The sequence below is a fragment of the Ceratosolen solmsi genome, unplaced genomic scaffold (assembly GCF_000503995.2).
Source record: "Ceratosolen solmsi marchali unplaced genomic scaffold, CerSol_1.0 scaffold14, whole genome shotgun sequence".
NCBI classification, from domain to species: domain Eukaryota; kingdom Metazoa; phylum Arthropoda; class Insecta; order Hymenoptera; family Agaonidae; genus Ceratosolen; species Ceratosolen solmsi.
Genome location: NW_011948420.1, coordinates 7,695,835 through 7,715,829, shown reverse-complemented (window position 1 = coordinate 7,715,829; position 19,995 = coordinate 7,695,835). Strand labels below are relative to the sequence as shown.

The 19,995-nt window shown below is 38.4% G+C and overlaps 2 protein-coding genes across 2 annotated transcripts in view; one reads left to right on the top strand and one right to left on the bottom strand.

Annotated features, from left to right (window-relative positions):
* The first annotated feature begins 4,678 nt into the window (after positions 1–4,678).
* On the top strand, positions 4,679–6,345 carry Fdx2 (Adrenodoxin-like protein 2, mitochondrial Ferredoxin 2). Its single transcript, XM_011498111.1, has 5 exons — positions 4,679–4,780; positions 5,181–5,346; positions 5,416–5,528; positions 5,623–5,755; positions 5,926–6,345. The coding sequence occupies exons 2-5, from the start codon at positions 5,198–5,200 to the stop codon at positions 6,014–6,016; spliced, it is 486 nt and encodes a 161-aa protein (XP_011496413.1). The 5' UTR covers positions 4,679–4,780; positions 5,181–5,197; the 3' UTR covers positions 6,017–6,345.
* Positions 6,346–6,810: 465 nt separating this feature from the next.
* Positions 6,811–19,995, bottom strand: part of LOC105361026 (uncharacterized) — a 17,724-nt gene continuing 4,539 nt past the window's right edge. Inside the window, exons 4-6 of the mRNA XM_011498110.1 lie at positions 10,558–10,643; positions 9,490–9,614; positions 6,811–8,368 (exon numbers count right to left, since the gene is read on the bottom strand). Coding sequence (XP_011496412.1) covers positions 7,778–8,368; positions 9,490–9,614; positions 10,558–10,643 — 802 coding nt within the window. The 3' untranslated portion in view covers positions 6,811–7,777. The remainder of the gene's footprint in view (positions 8,369–9,489; positions 9,615–10,557; positions 10,644–19,995) is intronic.

Here is a 19,995-nt window from a genome sequence, read left to right as displayed (position 1 = left end):
AATTTTTTTAAGAAATAAGTTCGTACTTAAAAATTATAAGAGTAAATATTATTTATAATTACAATTTGCATGAATATGTGTCTAAGGCGTAATAATACATATGCATATGAAAGCAATTAAACGCACGCGGATTTAAGACTGACACGAATTCGTTCTTTTTTTTAATTTAAAATTTATTTGTATAAATGATCGAATCAGCAAAGAACAAATTTCAATGAAATTAATTACAACTGAGAGGCAGGTAATGCAAAAGGTAAGGTTAGAATTTGTTGTTTGCGTATTTACATTACGATTACGTCGTTAGCACAGTTGATTCATAATTATCGATGGCTATAGATCATTTATGGTTATTTTTCCTTCTCATTCATTTTAACTTGGCTACCTTTTCTCATATTTATCTAATATGAATAATATAAAATTTTGCTTATCTTTTTATTTTCTGGTATAGTTAGTTTGCTTTCAATATTGATTATTATATATATATATATTTTTTTTTTTTATATTTTTATTCAATAATTTTTGGTCGTGTTGTAGAAAGTAATTTTTCAATTTAGTAGGATCCAATGAATATCAATCGATAAATTCATATTCATCTGGTTTAAATTTTTTGTTTACATTTTTTTTTTTTTTTTTTTTTTTTTTTGTAATTCTTTTAACATTGTCGAATAATCTTACTTTTTAAATAATTTAATGTAGTTTGAACTTTGCCTTAACACTCGTATTATCTTCTTTCTCTTAGAATCGGTATGTAGGTATTAGAATCGAGTCGAATGAGATTAATATGCGTTTGCTTTAAGATAATTAGAATGTATTTGTTTGAATATCTTTTTTTTTTTTCTATTTTTCTTTTAATTAAATTGAGATTACTCTCGTGGCATATACAAAATTGTATAGTTCAACATCATTATCAATGATTGACAAGTAACGATTTCATGACGACGGTCGTGATGTATTTTACTATTTAATTTTACATGCATATTGTTAAAAATGTTATTTTAAGTTGAAGTATCGAAACATTGCATACATCAGTTTTATGTAATAGTGTTTATTAGTTATTAAAGGAAATTATGTAATTCATTCCTATTTAAAGGTCATTAGGCTATTGTGAAGTAAGAACTTACGAAATCGTAATAAAAACCAATTAAATAATCTTTGAGAATCGATAAGATGAAAAAGTTTATTATTAAAATAATTATTTATAATGAATGTAAACTTTGTTTTATTCTAGTTTCATTACAATAATGCATTTCATAAAATAAAAACTTTAAATTCTTTGTTTTACTATATATTATTGATTATCAAATAGCTTACATATAACATAGAAAAAGGGTATTTCGAAACAAAGTATTTTGTACTTCTTAGTCGACGAAATATAAGACAAATTAAACTTTTTTCATAAGTTTTCGCTTGGCTATCGAAGTTAATATTGGGAATTGGTAGTTACATCAAAGCATTTAATTTATAACATAATTATATAATTAAATAATTCAACATAGGAATTCGATAATACACATGAGTGTATCGCTATTTGTGTTGCCTCTAATTTAGTTATGGTTGTTTTCAATAAAAATGTCATGATTATTTTTCACTGTCAAATAATACGTTAAAGTCTGGCATATGTTTTGACTGTGCTTTCGTCTTAATTATTAAAATTCTATTAAAACCACTGGATTGGAGATAAAAATAGTTTATTAGAGAATATGGAGTGTAATGAAAAATTATAGTCTAATAATTGCAATGATTGTAAATATTTTTTGTTTTTAATACAGTTACTGATGTAGAGTAATACGAAAGAAAAATTAATACAAGAGTTACATAAATTCGACGCTATATGTTAGATGAACAAAAAAGTCTTTAATTTTATGTTTAATAATTACTGAGATTAGTAATAGACGTAGCAGAGAAAATAATCGTTAAGAATTAGGGATTAAATTCATTGAAATTAAAATCAAAAGTTACAGCAAAATTATTGTCAGGAATATTGAATAAGAAAAAAAAGAAGAAGCCCTGATACGCTCAGATCTAACGAAGAGAATAAATTTACTAATAATTTTCTAGAAATTTTAGATAATTATAAAACTTATTGAAACAATGCAGATATAAATAAAATATTTTATATTTATTAAGTATATTGGAATTAGAAATACATTCATATAATAGAACTGCAAGCAATATAAAAAATAAAATTGTTGTAAAAAATTTTAATCAAATATAAATTATCAATTCGAATCAGCACACATTCCGATATGTGGAATGTATGAAAGTTTATAACTCAAATCATAAATTGCTGGTATATAATAAATACAAAGACTTTAACATAAATTAAACAAAGAAATAAAAGAAAAAAAAAATTCTAATCCAATGATTTCACATGATACATAGTAATATTAGTAATGAAAAGCTTTAAAAGTACATATATATATATATATATATATATATATATATATATATATATATATATTTAAATATTTAAATATGTAAATATTAAATGTGCATTCAATAATTGCAATAATAAATATGTATATAAATTAGATATAAAAAAAAAAAAAATAATAAATTTTAAAAGCTTAGTAGATATAAGACTATAAATTAATGAGTACTTTATAGTTTATGGCTCTTTAGTTTACAAATATGTTCGACAATATAGAATTAAAAATTTATGTAACAAGCATTGAAAGTTGATTTAAAGATTGATTGGTATAAATTATGTTTTCCTATGGTGGTAAGGAGAATGGGAGAATAAAATCTGTTGTACCCGATGTATGTAATATATTACTTTCATTTAATTATAAATATCAATTAAACTAAATTATAAAGTATTAGTATAAGTGACATGTGCTGAAAAGGTTTTATTAATTGAATTTCAAATAGAATAAATCTCAGAATATACTGGGGCTTACCAAAGTTAACGATTGATATAAATAATAATGGAAAATTGAAAATAAATTAAATAGAATAGAATAAGCATGAGATAGCAATAAATTTCATGCAAAAAGCCATTTTTAGCACAAAAAAATTAAAAACAAAAAATTTTAGCACAGACGATGATGATTGCTACTTACCCTGATATAAATTTTTTAAAAATTTTTTAATTAAGAAACAAAAAGAATGTTCAAATAATAGTAAAATCATTTTTATTTAATAACTCAAATAAACATACTGATTAATCAATAAACAATAACGATCAATAATTAGCGATAAATATTGTTAATAATATCGCATTTATTATTCGTATTTATTGATTATTTTATAATAAATTACAATTATTATTTAAAAAAAAAAGAAAAAGAAAAAAAAAAAGAAAGATAAAAGACACGCCACTGTATAATATCATAAAAAAGAAAGGGTTTTAAATAAACAATTTGAAATATTTGATGATTGGTTTAAAAGAAATTTAAATTGGTATGGCTGAAAAACTGAAAAACTGAAAAACATGAAAAATTATGAAAAATTATGAAAAATTATGAAAAATTATGAAAAATTTACAGCTGTATGATGAGTTATTGACAAAATACATTAATAAGGTATAAAAGAAAAATAGAAATATCATTGCCACGTGCTTACAGTATAATTTTTCTCATACGATCATGGTGACAAAAATATTATCTGTATAAATTGTTGTGATTCTTAATGCCGTTGATTAATTGCCACACTCATGCACTCGATTATACATCTTATAATCAGTCCCAGCAATTTCAATTTGCTCACTACATGCAACTATCTCGTTATGCGTAATCTCGTTGATCTCCGATAGCTCTTTCTCTTCTTCTTCTTCTTCTTCTTCTTCTTCTTTCTTCTTCTTTTATTCTTTTCTTCCGCTAATGTTGCCGTTTAAATTTACTCGAATCTTTTAACATAATAATGATTTGCCAAGTTTTATGATATTTGTGCTGCATAAAATGCTACGTGTATCGAAGACGATGACGTCTCGTACAGATAAATACAGTGAGTGGGCCAGCCCCAAGTACGTTATATAATAAGTTAAATTCCAATGTCGCATTACTTTCAAATATGCTTTGTCTTCACTATATTCATTTAAATTATGTATCCCACTTACCTGCTCACCTATCGTACGCAAGTACCAACAAACCGAATAACAATTACACCCGCAAATATATTAATAAATATGCAAAACGACAATACGACGATACGAGTCAAGCGATGCATTTACAATTACATTTTATCAATTGTCATTTATTTCATAAAGGCTTTTCAGATAAATATTAATTGAAGACGAGTATTGTGTATAATAGACGATGGCGAAAAATTTACCCGAATCACTTCGACAGTCTTTTAACAGCGAACCTTAAAGTTATTTAAAAATTCTATGGCACTATTAATTTGAAATAGGTTTAAACTTATGTATATATGGGCTCAATATAATTTGCCATCATTGCTTTCGTGCCTGAAATATTATCTGAAATATTATGAGGTGCGCGTTGGATAAGTAAACTCTTAAAAGCGAATGTAATTTATCCTTATATATAGTTAAACTTTAAACCGCTGCTCGAAAATTTCGTCCGTCCACGTTTTTACATCGATTCTATAGTAATAGACTATAGGCTCATAATATTAAAGCGACATAACCTATTGTTACCCCATACCAATATAATATACAAACTGTTTAACAAGTTTTCAAAAATATAAAGCATTCGCTACGAGTGAATGTAATGTAATATTTCATTCCAAGATCGGCAGTTATCCCATTAATATATTTATTCAATTATTAATAAAACTTTAAAAGGTTTATCGTTGGTCGTATAGCGAGCCGAGGAGCGAGGTATGTGTGATTTCATTGCCAATCCATTTTGAGAAAGTTTGTTTTACGGTATAATGTTGTAGATTAGAAAGATTAGAGTTTTGTCAACGTTATACAGAGGCGTGGACAGTGCGTTGCTTTTATGTTGTGTTACGTTTTTAATTTGAATGGGCGAAAAAAAAATTTAGAAAATTGGAGAGAATTGGTAAATGATTGGATAATTGGCACGGTGAATATGTTATGATAATCATAGTTTAGGTCATTAAAATAACTACAATTGGAATATAAATTAATTATAGGAAATAAATTATTGTTCACTATTCACTGTTTTAAAACAATTGTGAGGATTATTATTTATCTACTTATTATGATAGTTAATCGTGGGCATTGTAATTTTCGTATGACATTTATTGTTTATTAGAGAAATATCGAAAAGCCATGGCACTTGTACATAAATTACGTGGGATTTATAAATCCGTCCTTTTGTCTTCTGTTTCTCAATCGTGGTCAAAGGATATTCAAAAAGTAAAGCCAAATTTATTTGTAAGGAACACGTCGACGTCCAAGCCCTCTTATGAAAAGAAAGAGTAAGTATGACATTTCTTTTGGTAGCTTTTCGACATAACTTATCGTTCTTTCTTCTTTCTGTCTGACAGAGTTAACGTAACATTTATTAGAGCAAACGGGGAAAAGTTACTGGCAAAAGGAAAAGAGGGCGATAGCTTATTAGATATTATTGTAAATAATGAACTAGATATCGATGGATATGGTAAGTTAACGTATTTATTTATTACTATATATATATATATATATATTTTTTTTTTTTGTGTAAAAAATTAGATTTAGAATCGAAAAATTTTTAGGAGCATGCGAAGGAACGTTAACGTGCAGCACTTGTCATTTAATACTTACGAAAGAAGATTATGACAGATTACCTGAGAAACCGACGGACGAAGAATTAGACATGCTCGATCTTGCTTTCGATTTGACCGATACGTAAGTATTTTAAAAGTAATTTATTCCTTTTTGGAAGATGAGAAAATCGACTTTTTCCATCATTGTGTCGCTATTCAATAATAATAGGTCTCGCGTCGAGTGACAAGAGGCTAATTATAAAACGAATGGTTAATCGTAATGAATGTCATGTAATAATTATAAACTTACAGGTCAAGATTGGGATGTCAAATAATAATGACGAAAGAGTTGGACGGTCTTCAGGTTAAAATACCTTCTACAATATACGATGCAAGATCTTAACGAAAGTACATTATTTTACTTAATATATTGAATTTAAATGAGAGATTTGATATTTAAGTAAAAGAAACAAAGACTTTTTATGGAACTTTTCTATACAGTTCTATAAAGAATTGTGCAAATATGAAATTAATAGAAGCGATGTATAAGCGATGAGAAGGATTGTATAATTAGTAAGCTCAACGAATGATTATATTTTATAGAAAGAAGATTTCTGTACATAATTATTTACAGATGGATATGTATTGCGTATATTACTACATGCGATACATGTAGATTTTAATTGAAATTGAAAATTGAAATTATAAGCTTTTTAAAATCAATTTAATAAATTGCGGTATTGTTTTGTAACATATTTTTGTTACTGCTTTTAACAGTTGTTTATAATATCGATAATATATATATATATATATATATATATATATATATATATATATATATATATATTAAAGCAATAGATATTAATGGTGATTAATTTGTTGACAATCATAATACCATTATTGTAAGGTTCAATATTTATAACGTACACGTGTTTATAATCAAATAATTTATTTTTTATTCATCTGGTTTTTGAGTATACACAATGCATCAATACTCTATAATATAATATTTATTAGTACATAAAGCTAAAACACTTTTGTACTTGGTGAATTATGTGGGGGCCCAATAATTTATTTTGTCATTAAAATTTTTTTTATATAAACTATGAAAATTATTTGTTTTAACTACACTACTTACATGATGAGGCAACCATATATACTATACTATTATGTAATTTACATATTTTCATTTTGTTATTTTATCCGATTTTCACGAGTCAACATTTGTATTAAAAAAATAGACTGTTAATTGTGTGCAACGTAAGCAATCTAGTAAGCTCACTTAGCACACATTCTCAAATTAATGTCGACTTAATTAATTTGCTCTTGAACGTTTTTATAAAATGTTCGTAAAATTTCATAACATTTGCCTTTACTGTTTCAATATAATCTTAATTATAAATTTTTATACAAATGATAAAATAGATTGATTTTCGACACGCTCAATTACGCAAATATTGGTTTTGTACATAATTGTAAAATTTCGACCTCGTCGAGTTCGTTAAATTTCTATATTCTTTATTTGATAACATTAAATTTAATGTAACAAGCGTTTTATCAATAACAAAACATACGTGAAAGCACTTGTTACTCGATAAAGAGAGAAAGAAAGAAAGAAAGAAAGAAAAGAAGAAAATTTACATACACGATAGGGCAAGAAATCGTTATGATAGTCGATGGAGTTTCGTATAATCAACAGTCATTAATAAAGGAAAAGTGGCAGTATTCTCAGAGGTATAGAGTTTCGCATATTTCAGATCAGTCTTTAAATGGCTTGTATGGTAGCAGCTTATATACTTTCATAATTTATCTCATTGTTATTGACGTCTCGTGGCCGAGAGAAGTGGCATCGTGCTCACTTTAAATGTGTACAAGGGAGTGGGTGATGGGATGGCGCCGGGGGATGGGAGGTGGGGCGGAAGGGGGTGTCGGATCGAGCTTACAGTACGAAATAAAAAGGTACATACATATAAATAACAATCTGAAACGAAGTAATAATAATAATAATAATAATAATAATAATAATAATAATAATAATAATAATAATATCTGGAGACGGGAGTGGCGGTCAGGTCAGGCTCGTCCCCGAGAAATTGCGCGGTCGGTGGGGATGTGGGAAAGGTGTGAAAAAGGTGCGTAGAAGACGAGGGCGACAGCGGTTCGCTCATACAAGGGTCGACAACTCGTGCGGGCTGTTGGTGTTAGCCGCGCTGCTGAGGTCGAGGGTCGCCGGGGGCAAACCGGGACTTACGCTGCCGGCAGCCTCGCGCATTACCAACTGCTGCGACCGATTGTGCTTGTTGGCGGGGCTCGTCGGCGAGCGATCACCGGGTGTCGCGGGCGGCGAGGCCGGCCCAAGAATCAATTGCTGCTGACCGCGCAGCGACAAGTTGCCCGGTGACGAGAGCTGGCGCAGCTGGTGCTGCTGAGCGAGGCGGGGGTGTAATACTTGCTCGTGGCTCGCGAGTCGACTAGCTGTCCCGTATGATCCGCTGACCAGGGCGAGGGAGCGTTGATTGTGATGCTGGTGTTGGTTATGAAGCGGCTGTTGCAGTTGCTGATGTTGCTGCTGTTGCTGCTGCTGCTGCTGCTGCTGCTGTTGTTGTTGTTGCTGCTGGTGTTGATGAGCGTGGGAGTGCTGCGACTGTTGAGACGGTTGCTGTTGTTGTTGGCCCTGGAGTGTCTGCTGGCGTTGCAATTGCGCCGCGGCCTCGTACTGCTCGCGTCGGATGGCCTTCATTGCATTCGTCTTCTCCTGGGTAAACGAGTGCGCTTATTAGTGCTGTGTTAGTTGCATCAATAATTATGATAAAAATGTGCATTATTTGAGAGACATTTTTTATCTAGTCGTGCCTACGTGAACGCCCACGTTGCTAACGACAATCTAAACGTATTACAAAATTAAAAAAAAATATATATATATATCATTTTAATTTATATTAAATACGTGTAGTTGTACAAAGATAAATAGATAGATAGATAGATAGATAGAGAGAGAGAGAGAGAGAGAGAGAGTCATCAACGACGCATAAACGTATTGTTTACTTTTTTTTACACGTGTGTATCTTTAAGATATGTGTATAGTGGTTTAAGAAATATATTTATGATACTACGTATTACCGATATAGACGTTCCAGTAAAACAATTAGGGTATTTTTCTTTTTTGTCTAATGTCAACATCATCAAAGGCCTCCACCGATATTCTCATAAATACAAATACGTAATTCATAAATCTTTTTTGATAAATTTACCGATACGCATTATTACTTTCACTACATTGTCTCGGCAATTTTTGATCGAATTTTTTCATCGCTTATTAACATTGTTGTAACTATTTCGAAATATTTTATCATTATGTTGACGTACGAGGAGGAGCGAAAAGGAGGTGAGTTACGTGAAGCGAGGTCAAGATTTTCTGTACTTAAAGGCTTGTGCATACAAGACACAAGTGCGCGCGCGGGCATCGCTCAATCGGAACGCTCCCAAAATGTCGCGTATTTTCTCAACACTTTTGGGCCCCTCTTTAATCCCCTCACCTCCCGACCTCCTCGTCAATTTGGCTGTGGACGTCCGGGCCACCGAGTCTTCTCCGATTACACGCGGCCAGAGTCTTGACAGCGGAAGAAAACCAGTTCCCCGCCACACGGCCTCGCGAGACCTCAGTAGCTAGCCCATGTAAAAAGCGAATAGCGCAACACATAAACAGCGAGACGGCTACGTGTGAGCGCACGCGCTCGAAACTATATCAGTAGCGCCGAGTCGCCAGCTCGCGCTCGCTGATTATACTAATCGTTCGGTGCGACCCACTTTTCATCTCGAGAGCCTCCAAGGCTACGCTACGCACGTCCGCGTTATCGCGAGCACCTACGAACTCACCTTTTGCCACACGAAAACAGTGTGGACGAGGGCACAGCCGCAGAAAACGATTCCGAGGCCGATGAAGACCGAGGTGATGATCGCCGGCGTTGACTGGAACTGAATGAACGTGTAGAGGATCATACCTGCGGATATCGAGATACATTAGTTAGAGAGCTCTGTGATTATTATGGGAGGAGTTGAGGGGAGGGGGGAGCGGGACTGTTTCAATCAAACATATCGTCAGCTTAGCGGTTAAGTAATCGCGGAATCTCTCCGCGACGTATACACGGTGATGGGAGTAAGAAAATTAAAAAAAAAAATGAAGAGAAAAGATGAAGAATAATAATGAGCCGAAGGAGCGCACGAAGACAAGGAGTAGGAGTAGGAGGAGGAGGAGGAGGAGGAGGAAGTTGAAGAAAAAAGCATAAACCTCTGGATTCTGTAAAATGATTCAGACTCTATCGCGCAACGGACTTGAAAGGCATTCCACCGGCAGTGCCCTAATAGCTACGCTACAGCTCCACTAATAATCGCGCGAGTGAGCTGCAGGTTACATTAATTAAAGAAATGAGAAAGATGAAATCAAGAGAAAAGAAAAGGTAAAAGTAAGAAGAAGAGGAAGAATGAGAAATAGAAGAAGAAGAAGAAGAAGAAGAAGAAGAAGAACAACAACAACAACAACAACAAGAACAAGAACAAGATGATGATGATGATGATGATGATGATGATGATGATGATGATGATGATGATGATAATGAAGAAAGAGGAGCAACAACAACAGTGAGTTTGTATGCGGGTATACGCGTGTTTCGATGTTGCGGCTCCTTCGCAACGCGTCCTTTCTTTCAACATGTTTTTCAACAGAATCATTCCCGAAAAACGGCTCCTCGTCGCAAAGTGCAGCCCACGAAGACGGCGATGCTGATGATGCGCGACGCCCGCGCGTGCTCCCTTAAATTTTCACATTATAACCGAAGAGCGTACGACTGACTATTCTCACCAGCGGTTTCTAACGTCGTGAAAAAGTACGGGAGGGGTGGGGGGAGGAGGACTGGAGGGTAAAAACGTTAAATGAGACTCGTTTACCAGTTAAAAAGACTGGAATGCTTATGAAAAAACCACCGACCGCGCAGACTCGGCTGATCGACGATTTCTGCAGGTACTTGTTTGTCCTGAAACACAAAAACGGATTATACAACATACGTATGCGTGGAGAGTTTTATTAATACATGAACAAAGATTTTTGAAGAATTAGTGAAAAATCGTGGGACTTTGATGTGGCCCTAATGCAAAAGTGAGAGGCGAATAGGTAAGGGGATTCGGGAAGGATGTAAAGTAGGCATCAATTAAGGCACACGAGTGGGCAAAGAGAGTGAGATGGCGAGGGTGAGGTGGAGAGAGGCGCGAGTGGTCATAAAAGGTCTTTGACCCGCGAAAGGGCTCGTAGCAATGGCACCGTGGGACTTTCTAACAGAGTTCCTCTTCGTCCTTCCCCTCCGATCCCTTCCGTCCTCACCCCCTCCCGCCACAGTCTAATCCCTTCCACCATCCCCCGTCCCACATCTCTCTCTCTCTCTCTCTCTCTCTCTCTCTCTATCTCTCCACTCGTGCTCCAGATGAGAGTGCGAGCGAAGCAAGCAAAACACAAGCGGCGAGACAAGTCGCCGTGTCTCCTGCAAGTTTTTGTGACGCGCGTCACCTCGACCCGACCTGGCCCCCACGAGGCCGATCCATCTGTCACTTTTTACCTACGTAACCTCCCCCCCCCCTCCCCAATTTACGCGCCCGTTGTGCTTACTTTCATTTCATGCACGCTCTTCACACCCGGGCAGCGATATCGCGTCCCTCGGGCTTCGGCTTTTCGATTTATCCATAAACGATTATTCGCTCACGTGTCAAAATGTCAAAATGTCGGCGGTTATTGTTTGCGATAGGATCGGCGCTCGGAGAGCTGCTTGAGCTTGCGAGCGAACGCGCAAGTAGTACATGAATTTACAAGAAGAACGCATATTTAATATTTCGAATTATTTATCGACGAGACGAGAAAGTTCGATATACACATACTAGCGTGATTTGATACGTCGTTAACAAGAACAATTTTCATAATGTGCATTTTATTCTCACATTGCTCGCTAAAGTCTTATTTACGACACACGCCGTTGTAAATTAACAGATTAATCAAGCTGCAATGACCGCGTACCGTTTTATTTTTCTCACAATAGGCACACTGGAATTCAATCTAAATAGTCCATAAAAAAAAAAAAAGTATTTTCGATACTCGTGCCATGAAATGTCCACAAGCAAACAGGTTTCCAGCAGAATGCTCGAGAAGCATTATTATTTGTTAACTCGGTAACGTCGTAAGCGATTGTAATTTTCCTTGGCCGATTGATTTTCGAGATTATTAAAACACGTGTACAAGATTTTGTCGGGGGAATATAAATTATCGACATTAAGTAAGGATAAGGATAGGAAAGTCGGCCTTTATCCCAATACTCTTAACGGATCGTGGTATTCCTTTATTTCTTTATTAGCTCCAACAACAAATTTATCGTTCTCGCATGCACTTAAACCGTTACTTTTTATACTTTCTAGCATCGAATGCCGCATTCGCATATTGAAGAACCCCCGCCCCCTCCGCCGCCAATCCCTCCCACACCCAACCACCCAGCCCCGACACTCAATTGTTATTTGACGCTTTCGTTCGATTCCTGGAAAGCACATTTAACATTAACGCCTCCCAATAAAAATTATTGCTATTACGAATTAACGAAGGGCTCTTTCGTAATCCATTTATGGATATTTTCATATAACGCCGTTCTCGTTACGCTCAATACATACATCCAAGAGGCGATTTAACGAGAATGCCGGCTTCCTCATTCTCTTGCTGTTAAGAATGTCGAATTGAAGATCAAATTTCCATGAGTAATTCGTTAATCGTTAAACAAACGTGTCCCCGTGTTAAGAATTGGCCTCGTCAACGAGCGAAGGAGATGTGCATTATGCTTATAGTCTCGGAGCTGCGTCGCAACTCCTTCTCAATTTCGCTCCGTTTAGTAAGAGAGATGTAAATATTCCATATAACCGAGAGCTCAATTGTACTCGTATGAAAGCGACCCCATAGTCTCGGCATGGCGCCGTCGACAACGAGCTTTACATCCACCCGAACGGCCAAGTGCGACGACAATAAGACGCAGCGACTCTCCTTTTTCCTCTCCCCAAGTCTTCCCAACCCCCAATCGCCCACTCCTAACGTCCTCCACGCGTCAATCTTTAATAAACGCGTGAATCAGGCCTAAATGTACTTTCATTGTTTGACGTTATGTATTACATCCGACTGATTTATTTACGCAATACTTTGATCCAATGGGAGAATTGGGATCGTACGATGGCGCGTAATGGCAACGGAATATTTTGTAATTGAAATTCATTCGTTCCACTTAAGCGCGCGAGAGCCTCGAGTACGCGCACGACGAAACGTGATGGGAGTTTAAAAGAATTTGCAGTCACGACGGCTTCATTATTATCTTACCGATTGCACGGTGTGGGGTTGGGATTGGGATTGCGGAGGGGGAGGAGGATGAGATTTGGGGGGGGGGGAGAGGATGGTGGATCGAGCTGTCCTCGAGAGAAGCCAGCGTCCGAAAGGAGGCGAATGAACAGGAATGGAATGGACCGGGGGAAGAAAGAAAGCGAGCAAAGAAAGAATGATGGAAGGAAGTACGGAAGGAAGTAAGGAAGGAAGGAAGGAAAAAAGGAAGGAATGAAGGAAGGAAGGAAGAATGGAAGAAAACACGTGTACGCGCATTCGAGGCCAAGATTAAAGAATCACTGGACCCAGTGACATTTGCATTCCCATTTATCTTATTATGTCGGTGGAAGGGGGTGTCGTGCTAGAAGCATTGGCCGGGACACCCGGGGAGCGTCTGGTCTGGGAGTCAGAGGTGTCTGGAGATTTGAAGCGATTCGAAACCGACCGAGAAGGCCGAATTCCCGGCGTGAAATACCTTGGGCCTCATCCGCCAAAGGCACTTTTCTAACGAGAGAAATTGTCTGCCTACGCGGCTGACCCACATCGAGTCCCCGCAACCTCCAAGCGCATCGCTTCCTTATCGCGTGGCTGCGTCGTCGGGGCGAATTTTACGGGATCGCCGTATGCGCGCGGACCCGCTCGACCGCTATATTTGTGTCTCCTTGTAGCAGACGCCGTGTCGCGTAAGTACGTAGCCGGACATTGACCGAGGCGCTTTTAATACGCGCGCGAGAGAGAGAGAGAGAGAGAGAGAGAGAGAGAGAGAGAGAGAGAGAGAGTGAGAGAACCGCATGGGTTACCGACAATGCGCGAAATAACCGAATTCAGAAAGAAATGTCGTCCCACCGCGACACGCGCCATCTTCGTTATCGATCGCTTCTCCTCACTTTATTCCTTCAGCTCATCGCCCCGCTGCTATCCGCAATTTAACTCGCGAATCTCAAATATCGTCTTGAGCTTTTCGTCATTTATGTTTAATAGCGCATTATACGTTAATATCAATAATAAAACAACGGTAATAGTATTGGAAATAGTAATAATAGTAATAATAGTAATAATAATAATAATAATAATAATAATAATAATAATAATAATAATAACAACAACAACAACAACAATAGCAATAGCAATAACAATAACAATGACACATTTAGAAATAAGTAATTTATTGCAATGACATAAACATTCAACTTGATTAGACAATTGTCCGGATTAATCTATATAGTTAATTGGTGGATGCCTGTTCAATCCTTTGTTTACACAATGCAAGTTATTATTATTATTCAGCGATACTTGTTGAATCTTTGAAATGCTAAACAATGCAAAAAAAAAAAAAAAAAAAGAAAAGAAAGAAAAAAATCACACGTCACGCGATCATTGTTTTACAATGAAAAAATTCCAAGAAAGCGAATCTATTTGTTTATTGATTTAAAAATGATATTAGAAAGTAACGTAATACGTATGCACGCGCGCACGCACGCACGCACGCACGCACGCACGCACGCACGCACGCACGCACGCTGTTTTGTAACTTCAATATAATTCGCAAAACGTTTCTTTTATACGATCATCCGTAAAAAACGAATAACTGAGAATTTTATGAAAGTACTGTACGAATATGTATGGCATTGTAATCCGATAGTTAGAATTAAAAAATTAAATCACAACGGTAGTAAAGGGATTTATGGCGCACAAAAGATTATAGTTTTTAATAACTTGGTGGTTCATTTAGCCGATTAAATAAAACTATTAGTCAACAAACATTTTGTAACATTATGAAATATTTTATCAAGTCCGACCATAAAATACGATTGGCCAACGTGGAGAGAGATAGCGAAGTACTTATGAAATTCGGAAGCGCACAAAATATCACTTTATTTTAAATTATTAAAGACCAGACTGGAAGCACATCGAATTTAGTTTAGAGATAAGCGAACTAAACTTTGATATCGTCGGGAGGCATGATTTTTTCCCTTTTTTTCTTTTTCTTTCATTGGAATCACTTGTAAGTAAATACTGCACGACATTGCTTAACGATATGCCGAGGGATAAGATGGGGAACGAGCGAAATCACGATAATGAAATGTGTATTCAATCATTACTTAACATTAGCGTACAATTAACATGGTAATGTTCCTCAAATAAAACTTAACGCTTTACGATCTTCGCATTAACTAAGCATTTTAAAGTACTGTAAAGGTGTATCTTGTTATATGTAAAGCCAATAACATTTTACGAGCTTTTCGCTTTCTCAAAAATCTCGAGTGGGATTCGCCCGAATTACTTAATTTTGAAAGAAAAATTGAGCGTTAAGTGGCGCAAAATTTCTCTTAAAACGAGCATAATAAATATGTAAATATGCATTATTGCTAATGACTCGCCTCGCCACACCACGTCTCGTCTCATCTCGTCTCGTCTCGTCACGCCGCGTCTCGCCTCGCCTCGCCTCACCCCCTCCCATCGTCAACCATCCTTTTCGGATTAGCGAAAATATATGCGCCTTTAAAAAAAAAAAAAAAAACGGCCTCAAAAACAATAGAGAAAACGATCGCGTCTAATTATATTGGCAGACGAAATGCGCTATTTTCGATAACAATCGAACGCCGCCGGTGAATGATTGCCAAGCAACTTTTTCAAGAATGCAACGGACTTGGAAGAGGCTAATAACCTCCCTCCTACGCTTTGCTCCTCGGCGAAGCATAAAAATAAGAGCGAACGTTTATTTATTAGCCGTACCGTACAATTGCGCGTAAGTCGAAATAAATCGTTTCATTTGCGCCCTGCCGATAGGGTCGCCATTACGCGTTATAATAACAAGAATAATAAGAGAGAGAGAGAGAGAGAGAGAGAGAGAGAGGATCGCTGGGAACTAGCGTGGCCCACCAAGATAAGCCGTAGGCCCGATGAGTTCGCGTTGTTGTTCACGCTTGGCCGGTACACTTCCGCCCGTGGAAGAAGCTCTTCCTTCTCCTGCATTTCAATTTCCGGCAGCTAGGCAGGACCTCCGCTTTCGCCCGCATCGATCCGCCATGCTCCCGTCGCTTTATTTGCGTCCGCGCGTGGAAATAGCCGTGAAAACGGGAGTAGGAAAAAGACGATGACGATAACGATGCCGATGGCGATGGCGATGGCGATGGCGATGGCGATGGCGGTGGCGGTGGCGGTGGTGGTGGTGGTGTTGGTGGTCGTGCAGGTAACGGCGGGCGCCCGCGCGCGCATCCAAAATAGGCGAGTAATGGGTTCGAGAAAGCCTTTGGCTCGCGCGGCCTACATCTACATTTCCTCGTTTTTTCCTTTTTGCCCCGACGCGATTACCTAAGAGTCGAGTCGCGCGCTCCTAATAAGAAAACAAGTGAACGGCCGTTAAGTCCGCGCGGCCAACAACTCGGCGCCCAAAACATTCCCAGACTTTGAGTGCCCAGGGCCGGTTCGCTTGACCGGTTGCGCGCCGGGTCCGTCTCTGCCCCCCCCCCCACCCCGTTCACCACCAATCTCCGCTCCCCGTCTGCCTTTCTTGCAGGGGCCTCGAGCCACCGGCTCGGTCGTGTCCGCGGAACAGGTGTTTTTAATCACGTCCGGCTCCGACGAAGAAGACGACCGTTGGCCCACCTGCTTGGAAAATTCGGCTTTTTCCCTTCGGAACAGCCGTGGCTAATTTCACACGGTCGCCCCGAGCGCCTTTCTAGCTGCGGTAACCGCGCGCACATAAAGAGAAATAGACAGATCGAGACAGATAGAGATAGAGATAGATAGATAGATAGATAGATAGATAGATAGATAGATAGATAGATAGATAGATAGATAGATAGATAGATAGATAGATAGATAGATAGAGAGAGAGAGAGAGAGAGAGAGAGAGAGGTGTAGAATTTGAAATTGGAGAGCGAACCGAACCGAGTCACGAGTGCTGTCCCGCGCCCATGGGTTCCGTCCAAGGCACTCTCGTGCCTAATCCTTGCTAGGACGACAAAGTCGGCATTTTCTTTTTCACTTCGGCGAAAATCGTTACGCCAGCAGATTTATTAATAATAATATATTGACGTTTTTATCAGGGGGCTTCGAATGGAGGGTGGGAAAGCATTTAGTCGTTGGCATCATTCACGCGATGCGTAACAGAGCAATGCCTGCTCGATAAATAAAGCGCCTCGCGACAATATTCGAGGGCGTTGCTCGTCCTCGGCACCGTCTCTGTTTTCTCTTTCTCCGTCTCGACGGCGCACCCCACTGTGCAAGCGACGTCTCGCGTGCACTGGACAACAAGGGCCCACGTTCCGATGCACCTCCTCGCATTGTCCTGTGCACGTCGCTGTGTTTACCGCTCATTTGCGAAGTCGCCCGCCCACCTTTCTCTCTCACACGCACGCGCGCGCACACTTATCTTGCAATCGGTCTGGCTCGTAGGCCATAGCCCGACCCACGCCCCTGTAAAAAGACTCTCTTTCTTTCTCCCTGCCTATCAATGAAAGCGATACGCGCGTCCATGGGATAACGCCGCCTTTAAACACTTTCCCGAAGGATCCCCAAAGATGTGCGATAATTGTTGACCAAAACTAGCGACTGGTCTGGCCGTGGTATGACTGCTCCCATCGACGTTCAAAAACCTTCTCGAATATTTATGTTGGCAGAAAGAACCCAGAGGGAATTCCTATTACCAGCTGTACAAATATCACTTTTAACTTTGTGGCAACTATTTTCAAACTGAGAGCTTCAATTAATAAAACAAAAAATGTTCAATCAACTCAAATATTCTACTAATTGAAAATTTTTTTTCCAAATTAATTGACATTGTATTGCGTAGCAATACGCGCGTATTGTCACAGTTGTACGTAAGATAGTCGATGATTCTTATTTAGAATGCAAAAAACAAAAAAAAAAAAAAAAAAAAAAAACGAGAGAGTCAGAGAAAAAGAAAGAAAGAAAGAATGAAAGAAAATGCTAATTCTTAGTCGTAATATCGGCGAGTTCGGACTATTGGTAAGCAAAAGCCTCGGAGGGGCTTTAAGCTAACTCGAAAACTTTTAAAGTCGTCACGAGCTGAAAATTCAAAAGATTTAGACTTTTTCGACTTTTTCGGGACAGCAGATTTTTCCTCGTCATTGTGACCGATGAATATCTCAGATGCTTGGAAAAAAGATGTGCCAGCTCGACTAATTTTCACTATTCGTATACTGGTGAGGCCAAACATTCATAAAGTTTAGTGTTGAAAAATATGTCCTTAAAGAACTTTGGGTGTGCCCAAGAGTACGTTATTCTTAACGTCATTCGCATAAATTACTTAAAAAAAAAAGAAAAAAAAAAATAAATAAATAAATAAAAAAAAATCATTAAATAAATGGGAAAATCAAGGCCAAAAAGAGTTTGAATGGAAAATTTATGTACGATCTATCTAATCGTCGTGTGGGATTGAAATCCTTCGTGCCTGCGGATTAAAATACTGTTGATGATGCAACCTGTTGCCCGTGAACTTTTCTTCTAAAATTTATATAATATTTATGTACACGCGTACAATGAAAAAAGTAATATACAAGCCAGTGAATGTCCTGGGATTCTTGGATCGGAATTTTTACAGTACGGCGATGGAAAAATCGGTAGAATGCAAGAAGCGTAGCCTCGTTAGGACACGACGAGCGGGCGCGCGGGCGGGGAAATTTACAGCATCCTCCCTGTGAGTAGTCAACCAGTCAACCGTACTCGTAGGCTACGCCCTCCTTCCTCCCGTTCAACATGAATGAGATTCCACGACATTTCAAGTCAAATCGGAAATTTAAAGCTCGTTTTTAAAGGTGGTCGGTGGTGCGCCTCCTATTCTTCGTCTCCTTTTACCTCGGCCCGCGGATCGAATTTATTCTTCCTTGGCGCTCGGCCTCTCGTCTTTACACCACTCTCTTTTTAAACGCACTTTTCCTCGCACTTTTTCATTAATCGTTTCTCGAAGGGATCCTCAGCGCTTTACGATCCGGGCCAGTAGCACGCCTACCTGACCGTTCACGAAATTACGCTCAGCCTCCATCCCCCGCCACGGGGGTCGTGCCGCCGTGAGCGCCAGAGGCAGTGCGTGGGAAATTTTCAAGGTCCGTGGGCAAGGAGGCGACGACTCTTTCGAGATTACTCAAGCTAATACCACAAGATTAATGGGCATTTTTCCCGGTGGTCACGGGGCCGACTTTGCCTTCGCCAATATCCCGAGGGCCTCGGTCGTCGTTGTTGCCGTTGTCGTCGCCGTCCTCGTCGTCGTTGTTGCCGTCGTTGTTGCCGTCGTCGTCGCCGTCCTCGTCGTCGTAACCGACGCCCAAGGTCGACACCGAGCAGAAAAGCCTCTCGTCGATTCGCGAATTCTCGGCCCGTCGAGTAGAAGCCCCGTGGGCCCCCTCCCGCCACCCGAGCTTGGAAATCCGAGCCTTCGAGCGGCTCTCCCAAGTCTCGCATGTGGTAATCGAAGTGTCTCGATAGCGCCGTGAGCACAAAAAATATCAAAAGACTTGGAAAGTATCACGGCTACGATAACGGGTGGTCGTCTCTCAACATGTGGCGCAAGTCCTTCGTGCCCCAGTATCGAAGGTCGGAGGGCAACACTCAGCCAACGGAGCGTAATTAACCGAAGTGGATAGATAGATAGATGGATAGATAGATAGATAGATAGATAGATAGATAGATCACGAGAGAGAGTTGAGAGAGAGAGAGAGAGAGAGAGAGAGAGAGAGAGAGAGAGAGATAGATTAAGAGCGAGGGAGAGAGCGTGGCGCAATAAAAAAGAAAAAAGAGGCGCCGGTCCGAGTTCTTATCTCTAGCTCTATTATGTCTGCGTCGCTTTCCCGTTTCAATTTTATCTGGCGTCGATTTATGGCGTACCTACGGTCGGCCCGTCGTCGGCCTTTCGGCCGCAAAATTTCTTTGCCTCGTCGACCGTATCCCCCGATCGCTATTGGTGATAAATTTTTCCTTCGTACGAATAGCCGACGATTGTCGCGTCGTCGTCTCCATCGCGCAGGAAT

What these genes read in the sequence shown, in the direction of transcription:
- Fdx2 (XM_011498111.1), top strand. Translation starts at nt 5,198, where the DNA reads ATGGCACTTGTACATAAATTACGTGGGATTTATAAATCCGTCCTTTTG. An exon ending in CCCTCTTATGAAAAGAAAGA is followed by an intron (nt 5,347 to 5,415) that starts GTAAGTATGACA and finishes TCTGTCTGACAG; the next exon opens with AGTTAACGTAACATTTATTA. An exon ending in ACTAGATATCGATGGATATG is followed by an intron (nt 5,529 to 5,622) that starts GTAAGTTAACGT and finishes AAAAATTTTTAG; the next exon opens with GAGCATGCGAAGGAACGTTA.